Source organism: Manacus candei, unplaced genomic scaffold, assembly GCF_025592945.1.
Source record: "Manacus candei isolate 608988 ecotype Guabito, Panama unplaced genomic scaffold, ASM2559294v1 h1tg000073l, whole genome shotgun sequence".
NCBI lineage: Eukaryota > Metazoa > Chordata > Aves > Passeriformes > Pipridae > Manacus > Manacus candei.
In genome coordinates this window covers 713,365-724,927 of record NW_026138121.1, presented here as the reverse complement: position 1 = coordinate 724,927, position 11,563 = coordinate 713,365, and the positions used below count along the sequence as shown (strand labels likewise).

Here is an 11,563-nt window from a genome sequence, read left to right as displayed (position 1 = left end):
CCCCAGCGCCGCCATCTTGGGAAGGGCAGACAAGGGAGGCGGGGCGGGCGCCATGTCGGGGAGGTCGAGGGGAGCGCTGCTGCCCCGAGGGATCGGAGGGAACGGGCGGCGGGAGCTGCTGCTCCCCTCGGGACAGGGGAGAAGGGGCGAGAAATGGGGAAAGCAAAGGGCAAAAGCAGCCTCAGCGCTGGGGTCGGCCAGTGTCACCGCCCGCGACAGTGACGGGTTGTCCCCCCCTCGAGCATCTCCCACCTCACCCCGACCAAGCCACACCGATGTTCTGACGCTTTTAGGGCCGTTCTCCCCAAAAATGTGTCTTTCCCAGCCATCTGCCAGCCCCACACACATTGCCTTCACCGCTGCCAAGTCTCCGCCAGCGGCTGGAGCCCGGCCAGCGCCTTCGTGGGATCGGGGGCCGGAGCCCAGGGATAATTCCCGGGAAGGAGGGTCCCCGCACGCTCCACAGCACAACACAGCAGAACCAAGCGTCGACTTGTAAATTTGTTTTGGCAGGGCAGTGATGTGCAGTAATTGCTTTTTCCTGCTCCCGCCTCTAAAGAAAGTAATGACAGTGGCTGAAATACTGTGGCGTAATATCGGAATTTAATTAAAGATAACGAGAAAGCGGCGATGAATGCACGGGCTGGACGTGTGCCGCTGGTGTTGGGATCGAGGTGTGATACCGGAGTGGGAGACATGCCGTGGTCCCTTGGGAATGGGACCCACAAGGAGTGGGAGGCTCGGGGGGATGCTTGGCCTGGATGAGACGGGAAGAGCTGAGCTGTGCATTCCTGACATGAATCCCAGAATCACTGAGGTTGGAAAAGACTTCCAAGACCATGGAGTCCAACCTATGACCAATCCCCACCTTGTCCCCCAGCCCAGAGCACTGAGTGCCATGTCCAGTCAGTCCTTGGACACCTCCAGGGGTGGGGACTCCACCACCTCCCTGGGAGCCCCTTCCAATGCCTGACCCCACCAATGCCTCCTCGTGTCCCACCTGAACCTCCACTGATGCATCTTGAGGCCATGTCCTTTCATCCTGTTGCTAATCCTTCTTTCAGGACCCTCTTCCTTGCTCAGGGCTCCAAAGTTCACCTCCCTCTCCCCAGTTTATCCAAGAAAGCAGCAACAAGATGCTGAGATTTGTTCATCTGGTTGGCAACAGCAAATATATCCTCAGTAGAGGCCAGGGAGCCCATTACAAGAGCAAACTCAGCTCCACTGGGAAGTATGAACACGCCAAGCTGAGCCTCCCCTGCGCTCAACAGCAAAGCACCACTGACAGCTCATAATGTGGAGCGGGGTCTAATGTAAATGAGGAATTAGAATATTACACAGATTCTGTGAGCTCACAGCTCTCGCTTTGGAGAAGCTCTGCCCAGACATGCAGATCAGTGCTGGCATCCAAGCCTGAGCTGATGCAAACCCAGGAATCACATGAACTCATCTTGTTCTGGAGAAAAAGGGCAACAGCAAAAGCCCCGAACCTGTCTTTTCAACTTGAGTTTCTGTCAGTCAGGGAAGTTACTCCAGGCCAGAGTTTGGTCCAGCAGCCTCATTGCATGACCTTTGGAGGGGAGAACATGGGAATGGTGTTGGAGAACTGGAGGATGGGGGGAAAGCTGTGATTCCTCCTCAGAAGGGAGGTTGGCAGGCCTCTTAGTTGTGGAGAGGAATCCACAACCCTTCTTCCCTAACAAGGCAACCCATGGGAGCAGCCCTGCCTTCCCTGGAAGGTAGCTGGAAGGCTCCCATGGGGGAGGCAGCAGGAGCAGAGAGGCCTCCTCCTCTCAGCCCATATCCCCGTGGACAATCCTCGTTCCTGTCCCCCTGCCCACAGTGCCGGTGATGAGCCTGGCAGTGGATTTCCTATTTTTGCAGCCCCCTCATCATCCTCACAGCTCTGGGAGCAGCAGGGGCTGCCGGGAGCTCGGCGATGCTCAACTGTTGAAAGGCAGTTTCCCAGCCCCCGGTGTAGCTCTGAATCTCTTGGCTGTAAATATCCTGGGAAGCTGGGACAGCGAGGAGGGGGCATCCTCCACCTTCCCTGCGAGCCCAGAAGCTGCCTCAGACCTGCTGGCACTGACTCAGATGCCAGCTGGGAAGAGCAGCCGTGTGGCACCGTCTGCTCCTCCTCTGGAAGCAGAGACAGGCCTGGTGTGACAGAGGGACAGGAATAGATCTGCTCCCTGTTCACACAGTGAGGAGGGGAGCGGCTGCACCCCAAAACCCACAGGCAGCAGCTGAGCCCTTCCCCTCCTGGCTGATGGGCTGCTGAAACCCCGCCATCCCCCCTCCTCAGCCATGGCATTTGGGTGACAGTCCCACATATGACACCGGGGAAGTGTCGAGTCTCACTCGGGAGCCGACTGTGCCGATTTATCACCCTGTCACTCACGGCAGTGGCACAGGTGTGACCCAAGAGCCCCTGTCCTCGCCCTGCTGAGTGATTATTATGTTAGAAAGTCAGAGGTGACTCCATTCTCTTCTCTCCTTTTTCCCTGCCTCTCTCCACCGACTGTGGGGCTGCTCATCCCACCACGAAACTCTGGTTTCTGGAGCAGCAAATTCTTCCTGCCTGCCTGCAGGTGGGCCTGGGTGCTGCTGCTGCCAAAGGGCATGGGGGTACCGTCTGTCCTGCAGCCTGGAGAACATTTCCTTCTTAACCAGAGCTCCTCTGACAACAGGAGTTGTGCCTGGGGCAATGGTTGGGGTCCATCCATCTTCTCCTTCCAGCAGAGGTTCTGCTTCTCCTATTCAAGCCCCTGAGGGTGGAAGGAATTCAGCTCCAAAAGCTGGAGGCCCTGTGTACTTTGGTGCCTGTTTGGACAAGACAGTTGTTGCTGCAGGACAGGCGTTCCTACAGCCACTGTCACTACCAGCCCTATGTCCTGAGCTGGGATTTATAGCCAGGACAACTGGGAAGAGCCACTGGCAGAACCGATGGGTCAAAGCCAGCCCTTGCTGCTGCAGCTTGTCTGGGTCCAAGTGTAAGAGCAGAGGGAGAGATCCCTGCAGTGGTGAATCTCCCTGTGGAAATCTCCACAGCGTCAGCCTCACACCACCCTGGTGGGAAATGGTCCGGGAAGCAAATCCAAGAGGCTCATGTTCACTTTCTTTCCTGCTGTCACTGGAAAACTTTCCTTCCTGGCTGGCACAGGGGAGCTGTCAGTCTGGGAGGTGGTGGGAGTGAAGGAGCTGGACCAAGGACACACTGGAGGGACAGCCCTGAGCTGCAGCAGAGCTCACACAGGGGGTTTAGGAGCAGTTTTCCCCTCAGGGGGAAATTCTCCTTGTTTTCCTGTAGCAGGGCAAAATCATACCTGGAGTAAAGGTTTGGGTCTCTCTGGTCCCCCCTGCAGCCAACAGCCTGTCTCTGATCTGGCTGCACACCAGGGTAAGTGTGATGCAGCTCCTCCAGTGATTCCTATGCTGGCCCTTCCATGGATGTCACTCCACTGCAGACTGAGCTCCTGTAGCCCAACAGCCGAGGCTGCTCTCACTTCCAGCCTAATGGAATGCATTATTTCCCATCTTCCTCCCCCTCAGAGTCATTATAGTGATTTCACAGCTCACCCTGTCTCAGCAGCAAACCCAAAAAAGCAGGAGCTACCTGGAGCTGATCAGTCCCTGGACAAGGAGTGTGCCTTTGGATCAAACATTAGAGCTGTAATCCACGCTGTGCTGGATGTTCCATTATGCACTGGGAGATCTCTCCTCTCCCGAGGGCTGGTTATGGCAGAACACGCTGAGGGGTGTTGTTCCAGCACAAACAGAGCTATTGGAATGAGCTCAGCGAGAACAGAACTCGGGTTGGGTTGGGAGGGTAAAATTGGATTGGAATTGGATAAATGCACGTACAAACCATTGATCTCATCCATCCTTACTTTACATATGTTGGATTTCCTGCTGCCAGCATGGAGGAGCAGCTCTAAAATTAGCCAAAGGTATGGAAATGGAGAGCAGGATGTTCAAGTGGAATTACAGTTTCACCTCCGGGTGTGTTTGAGAGGCAGCAATGAGGGCAGAGCCCGGTGTCATTGCCACGTGCTGGGCCTGGCACAGCCATGGCACACGGACTCCTCACAGTGCTGTTCATATCACGGGGGGCATGTGAGGGGTTTGGAGCACAGGCAGGAGCTGCAGATCAGAGCTCCTTCCTTGGACACCTCCAGGGGTGGGGACTCCTCCACCTCCCTGGGCAGCCCCTTCCAGTGCCTGACCACCCTTTCCATGGAGAAATTCCTCCTTTTGTCCCACCTGACCCTCCCCTGGCACAGCCTGAGGCCGTTCCCTCTCCTCCTGTCCCTTGTTCCCTGGAGCAGAGCCCGACACCCCCCGGCTCCCCCCTCCTGTCAGGGGGTTGCAGAGCCAGAAGGTCCCCCCTGAGCCTCCTTTTCTCCAGGCTGAGCCCCCCCAGCTCCCTCAGCTGCTTCTCACAGGACTGACTCCCGAGCAGTGCTCAGGAGGATGGGGATGTTCTCTAGAACCCAGAGCCCTCCCTCTCTCCTTTCCCACACTTCTCCATCTGGCTGAGAAGCACGAAGGATTGAAGACACAAATCCTCCGTTTAATTGTGCTGCGCATTTTATTATCTCACCTCAGATTTTGCTGTTAATCTCTTACAGATTTCGTTTACATAAGTGGAATCTTTCAGCTTTAGCAGCTCCTGCGCTTTCTCTTCTGATTCTGCAGATATCAATCAGCTAAAAAGAAAAGAGGAAAGCACAAGTGTCCTTAAATTTATCATTCAGTCTTTCAGGGCTTTCTATATTGTTTCCCACTCCTCAGCTCCTAAAGTAAAAGTTCAAAAGCAAACTGAAATCAGCACAGGCAGAACAACCCTCACAGGGAGAGCAGGATCCTCTTACCTGGGCTTACATGTCCCAAAAAAGGCAAAGGTGCAGATATAACTCTGGGGAGACCCATCCCACCAATCCCTTAATCTGCAGGCAGGAAGAGCTGCACAGCAGACTGCCCCTGGATGTTTTATTTGCTGCAGTTCCCACACACTGAGCCCAAAGGAAAAGGAGGATTTGCAGCAAATTCGGGTGTAATTAAGTGTTAGTGTTAAGCCCCCATGCAGGGAGCTGGTGTTCTGAGCTGGCTGCAGGTGCTGAGCTGCCTTGCAGGTGCAGCTGGAGTTATAAACCCTTTTGGAAAATGCTCCCTGAAGACTGAGGACATTTGGGGAGGAGTAGGGAAGTGGCAAACAGCACCGAGGGGAGCTGCTAGGATGGGCTGTGCTGCTGCTGACAGCCAATCTCAGCTCCAGGGCATAGGCAGCACCTTACGAAGAAATAACCTTCCCAGAAGGGAGTGGTTGGGTTCTGAGGGCTCTGTAAAGTGAGCAAACATGACACAAAAGCCCTTCTGGGGAATATAAATGTCTCCGTGCTGGTGAGCTGGTGAGGGGAGGCAAAGGCAGAATTCCCAAGGCAGAAATCAGCCTCCTGACAGTACCGTCTGGGGTGTCCTGTAACAGCTCTGCCAGCACTTTCTCCAGGGCATCTTGGTATTTTTCCAGCTGCCTTGGGGTGAGCCACATCCCAGGTCTGACAGGAACAGCCTGCTGTTGAGAGAGCCAGAGAAGTCAGAAGGAAAAGCTGAGGAGAGCAGGGGGAGGTAGGTTGGGAACAGCCAAGCTCCCTGCGGGAGTGGCTGCACAGACAGGCAAAGAGTTCCCTGTGTTCAAGTGGAAAAGCACAATTTTCAGACTTGGTAACCAGTCAAACATGTCTTTGAGAGCTTAGCCTGGCACTTAAATCCCTAAAATTGTCCATTTTCTGCACTGTATACAGACTTTGGGGAGTGCAGCTGCATGGGCCCAAGTTTATAAGATCTTGCCAGTGCAGAGAAGTGTGGGATCAGAGGTGACACTGGGCAGCACAGCTGGAGCTGGGTGAGAAGGTGACAGGTTAACCCCAGAGCTGAAGCAGAGCTGGGAATCCCTGCCTTGAACTTGGCTGGGGTTCACTGAGTGGCAAAGGCAAACCTCATGGTTCCATTTTCCTGAGGGAGAAGCCAGGTGGGTCTCAGGGGTGACCTGGCTGCTGAGTGTCCAAGATTATATATAGGGGGGAGGTAAAACCTTTCTCTGGGGCAACCTGGCAGGGCTGGCAGAGGACACCTCTTGGGCTCCTTGTCCCCCTGTGTGTCCTCGTGGGCTCCTCAGAGTCCAATGGCTCAGCATACCTGGATGGCCCTGGCCGTGCTGGCACCCACACCGGGCTGCTCAGAGGAGCCTTCCTCGTCCAGCTGCTGCAGGGAGCTCAGGGATTTCTTCTGCCCTCCCCTGTTCCTCTCCTTCTCCTGCAGCATCAGAGCAGAGAGCAAGTGGCACAGTCAGTGATGCTGGGACACAACATTCCGAGGGTCCCAGACCCGCTCTGCACCACAGCAGCAGTGGGATGCCCAGCAGCCAGGAACCCCCAGTGCTGGGCACAGAACCAGGGCACAGGAGGTCTCACCACTGCCTGGAGCCAAGGTGGAATCCCCCCAGGGCCTCAGGGAGGGCCAGCGTGGCCTTGGGGGCTGAAATGCTGCCATGCAGCAGAGGCTGCACGTGGGGGTAAGGTCAGGTTACAGGGTGGAGAGGGAAGGTCTGCAGTGAACAGGACACTCGTGTCACTGTTGATCAGTGCAAGGTGACACCATCAGCTGAGGACAGTGACCTCACTGAGCTGGCCCAGAGACCTGGTTCTGTTCTGGGGCACTGGCAAGAAGTTTAACTGAGCCCTGCACAGGCTCATGGCACGTGGAGAGCTCTGGGCAGAGGTTGTGTGTTACCAGCCTTCCTGCAGGTCTGTAATGTCAGTCCTTTACCAGTCATGGGGCCAAACTTGGCTTCAGGGCCCTCCCTTTATTCACAAAGGAAAAAGCCAGAGATGCTTTGGAATCTGACAGACACATGCTCAGAGGAGCAGGGGCAGCGTTTGGGGGACAGAGTTCACCCACACACATCTAGAAGACCCTCAGTCCCTGGCAGACACGGAGCTACAAGGGCTGTGACACATGAACAATCGACTGGAGAGCGTGCATGGGTCCCCCCATCCTTCCTGAGGACACTGAGGGATGACTGTGCTCCCCACAGGAAGAATTGCCCTCCAGTGAGGGGATGGGTGTTGGAAATAGGATTTCTCCCGGCATCAATGGGCTCTGCACTGCGGGGGAAGCTCACTCGGGCTGTGTTTCAGAAGATGCAGTTCTCTGAGCCTGCCTGACACTTCTCAACAGTATTAGTTTCACATCAAAAGCAAAAACGTTCTCTCTGCACGTCCCAGAGGTGACAACCATCCGGAGGATGGTTAATTATTTGTTGCAACAAAAGACCCGTCACTGTGGTGATGGGAGGCTGCAGCTTTGCTGTAAAAATTACAGCCACTAGCACAGAGGAAGGAAAAATGAGCCCATGGGCTGCAGGTGATAACCCACACAGGGCTGTCAGACCTCATGGAGAGGAGTCCAGGCTCTTCCTTTCTGGTCTCACACCTTAGGAATTGTCTCTGTCCTCCCCCATTGCCCTGAACTCTGGGAGGAGTGTGGGATGGGCTGGATCACAGTGTCTCCAGGGAAACAGGAGGGGCAGGGGATGGGGTGACAGTGGCACCTGCAGAGTCTGGGGGGTGAGGGCTGGAGAAGAACCTTTCCTGGATTATTCAACACATTTTGGAGGGGTTACCTGCATTTTCTGGAAGTCACTGTGGGTGAAGAAGGGCATGAAGCCTTCAGCCTGTTCAGCCAGCAGAGACACCAGGTACACCAGGAGCAAACTGGCCACCACCTTCCTTGAAACCATCGTGAGAGTCTGAACAACACAGGAAAGAAGACACGAGGGTAAAGTGTGGACAGGGACATTCAACCAGAAATCCCTTTGGCCTCGCATCAGCTGCAATCAAATTCATCCCCCAGCTAACCAGAGGTATATTTACTCTTCCAGTTGCTCCCAAGCTGAGAATAGAAGTGTCTTGACTGACAATTCTCTTCTCCAACCTGTTTGTGTAAACAGGTTTGTTCTTGAGCACCATCTCCAGGGACATCAAGCCCAGCCCTGCAGTGCTGCTCCAGCCTCCCTCCAGCTCTGCTGGAGTGAGACTCTCACACATCCAGAGCAAAACACTCCCATCAGTCCCACTGCCAGCACGGGAGACTGTGCTGCTGTGAGAGAGAAAAACCACGACAGCTGTCTTGTTAATTTTTGGTTTGCTGTTCCTCACCCCTGGAAGCCTTGGTGGACTGGATCTTTTAAGAAGCCTCATTGGGTCCAAGAGAGAAAGGTGCTTGCCAGGTGTTTGCCAGCCCAGCTCTGTATAAGCCTGGAATAAAGGGCTCTAAAAACCACCTTCAGGAGTGATTTAACTGTGACTTCTCGTCAGGAGAGGACTTACGTAAACGTTAAATGTTCTCTTTAAATATTAAAATACTCTCCCCAGATGGATTTAATGAAGTCTGGTCCCACAGCTTAACTACTTCACCTGATTGGAGCCTGATCCTTAATTAGTTTCGGCAACCTCTTGGTTTGGACATTATTGAAAAGACATTGTTAGGTCAAATTTGACTCCTGAATTAGATTTGCCATAAATATCAGCTGGTATTGAACCGATGGCCAGTGGAAGTTAATAAATATTCTCTTTCCATAGCACCTGCCAGTCACATCCTCTCCTCACTGCTCAGGACAGCACTGGGGCCATCTCCCCCTGCCCACCCACGCTGGGGCACCCCAGCCCCAAGGTCCCCCTGCCCTGGGACATCACCCTGGGTGTCCCACCAGAGGCATCATTTCCTGCAGGGATCAGGACAGGATTTCTTAGGCTCTCCCCTTGCAATGCAACGTGTTACCTCAACAGCATCAATCTTTTGTGCCTTTTCATTTGTTCTATCACTGTAGTAAAATATTGCTGTATACAAAGAAATAAACCCCGTCACCACCTTCATCTCAGCTTGACTATCCCTTTGGGAGTTGATTCGCTCCCTCTTCCCCCACAGAAACACCCACACACACTTCTTCAGTCAAAAAATGTCCTTTCTGAGTGGCCCTCCCTTATTTTGCAGGCAGGACATGTTTCCCAGCCCAGAGATCTCTCGCTCAGCCTCTCCAGGCAGAGTGTACTTTGTTGGTAGTGAATTCCCAGCTCCAGAGGGAAAACACAAAGCAGGAGGATCCCAAGTTCAGCATCAGCACAACAAAGCACCACAGGCGGTGCCAGGTCTGCCCATCCCCCTGTGAACGGGGGAGAAATGGCAGTTTGGGGCAGGAGGGGTGAACAGCCCGTGTGAGCACAGTGACAAGGCAGGATGTTTATCTACGGAGCTGTCTTCCAAAAAATCCAGTCATTCCTGTCAGCAGGACCTGCCTGTGACTCATTTTGTCAGTTGAGCTCAGGGGGCACCCGGGCTGCCTGTGCTCTGCAGCCTTGGTGCCTGCTGGGTGCCCATGGCAGGGAGGGAGGCAGGAGCTGCTGGAATCAATGCTACTGTGATGGGGAGGGAGCCAAAAGCACCTTCCCCTTTGTTTCAGCATTGCTTTTGTTCCCTCCTCCTCCTCCTCGGAGCTCTCTCTGCTGGGGCCAAGACATGCCAGGAGCACCAGCACATCTGAGTGCCCACCAAGTGCCCACCCCCCCAAAGTGTGGCAGCAGGGACCGTGCACCTACCTGGGCAGTGCAGCCACGGGACGCTGGAGGTCAGAGCTCTTCTCCCTGCTGTTCCCTCCTGGGTGCTCCTGCTGGCCTTCCCTCCCTTTATATCCACGTGCAGTCACTCACCTGTGCCCCCCTGTCCAGCTGCCAGGAGGCTCCTGGCCTGCATGGAAACAGGTTTCCCAGGCAGGGAATGTTGTTATCGGCATTGGATTTTTAGGAGTTCCTCGTTTCCAGGCAGATCCCCTTTGCTCCCTCCCCAGGTTCTGGCTCCAGGCTGGCAGCAGTTCTCAGTGGGTCCCAGATAGATCTCCTGCTGCCTCTGCTTCCCCACCTATGACATGGAGAGATTCCTCTCTCCTGCCTTGTCTTTGTAGATCCTGAGCCCTGCAGGGTGAAGTTTTCACCGTGTGAATATACCAGCAATAAAATGACACCTGTGTCATTATTATATTATTATATTTCCACTGCATTTGACAAATCACAATAATGTCAAAGTTGCCACTTTGAGTCTTCCCGTGGCCCCTTTTCCCACCCTCATCGAGCCTTTCCCAGTCCTGGGCACACAGGTCCCCCTCAGGGACATAAACCCTGCACTGACATCCCTCTCCAGACATCTCTCTCCCCCTCTGTGCTCCCCCGAGACCCTCGGACAGGAGCTGATGCCGGAGGGTTTGGGATCAGGCCAGGCACATCCTGGTGCTGTTCATGAGGAACCTGAGAGCAGCCAGGCGAGAGACAGGAGGGGGGAACGAGGGGAGGCAATGAAATCCATCTGCATCAAGCAGCCCCATGGGGTGTGAGAGCAGGGAGTGCACAGCATTCCTGCCTGGCCGGGCAGTGTGTGCGGGAGAACAGGGGCGGCCGAGCCGCGGGAATGACATTTGTCACCTGGCTCCAGCACGGAGAGTCAATACCACACCAACACCCCCGGGGCCACAAGGGCCTGCTGCTGTCACAGCCATCAATACCACTCGATTTGGGCCAGAGCCCCCCTGCAGAACACGTGCCTGTCACTAAGGTGCTTCCTGGCTCCCCTGCATTCCTGCCAGGTTATCGCTGGGGCCGAGCTGGAAAACTCCCAGAGGCGTCAGCACAGCTTCTGTCCCTGGGACCATGTGTGGGGTGATGAAAGAACTTTACACACACCACAGGGGGGGTTTCTCCCTCCCTTTCCTAAACAATTTGCACAAACCCCATTTGACACCGGCTCTCATTTTAATTGACTTTTCCAGTCCTTTTTTGCTTGGTTATGATGGATGCAGCTGACGAGTCAGCAGATGGTGCTGGGAAGTGACAAATTAGTTACCGAGAAAGGTCACTTCTTCAGAGCACTAAACTTTCCCATGTCTTGTCCCTTCGTCCCTCCAAGATGTGGCTGGTTGGCAGTTTTCCATCCATCTGCAACGGAGCCTCGGCATCGGAAAGGACAACCTTCCAAATCAAACAGGCAGATGAAAATTAATCATATCTGTATTAGCTGCATGCTGCCTGCCAGCCTCACCTCTTAATTATGCAAGAGCGCTCAGAAAGGAAGGAATCATGGAGCTGAAAATAAGGGATCTGACTCCAAGTCTGCAGTGGAAGCGCCAGAGTGGGTGGGAGCAACAGGCACCTCTTGGCTCTGGGTTTGCCCAGTCCATGAACGCAGCTTTTGGCACATTCCCATTGTCTCTGCAAAACGAGGATAAATGAAAATAAAAAATCCCAGCTGGAGATCTCCCTGCCAGCATTATCATGCAAAAATTCCATCCTGCTGCAGCCCTGGCACAGTTTGCAACCTGCAGCCCCCAAAACTCCCCTTGGGTTACGGTGCCAAACCACAGCAGAGGTCAGAAGTTCAGCAGAAATGTGATGTGCGAGATGGGGCCGGTGCAGTTCTGCCTGTTCCTGAAGTTAAACGTTCGGCATAATTGGAAGTA

General features: G+C 54.4%; 1 protein-coding gene across 2 annotated transcripts; it reads right to left on the bottom strand.

Moving 5' to 3' along the window:
- Positions 1 to 4,419: 4,419 nt before the first annotated feature.
- On the bottom strand, positions 4,420 to 11,189 carry MLN (motilin). Of its 2 annotated transcripts, XM_051808806.1 has the most exons (7): positions 11,146 to 11,189; positions 10,951 to 11,054; positions 9,657 to 10,028; positions 7,685 to 7,810; positions 6,199 to 6,315; positions 5,467 to 5,575; positions 4,420 to 4,709 (listed from the first exon to the last, which is right to left on the bottom strand). In XM_051808806.1, the coding sequence occupies exons 4-7, from the start codon at positions 7,799 to 7,801 to the stop codon at positions 4,702 to 4,704; spliced, it is 351 nt and encodes a 116-aa protein (XP_051664766.1). In that variant the 5' UTR covers positions 7,802 to 7,810; positions 9,657 to 10,028; positions 10,951 to 11,054; positions 11,146 to 11,189; the 3' UTR covers positions 4,420 to 4,701. The 2 variants fall into 2 exon arrangements, with proteins under 2 accessions (XP_051664766.1, XP_051664767.1); XM_051808807.1 differs by lacking the exons at positions 9,657 to 10,028; positions 10,951 to 11,054; positions 11,146 to 11,189 and having other exon boundaries at positions 7,685 to 7,852.
- Between the last annotated feature and the right edge of the window lie 374 nt (positions 11,190 to 11,563).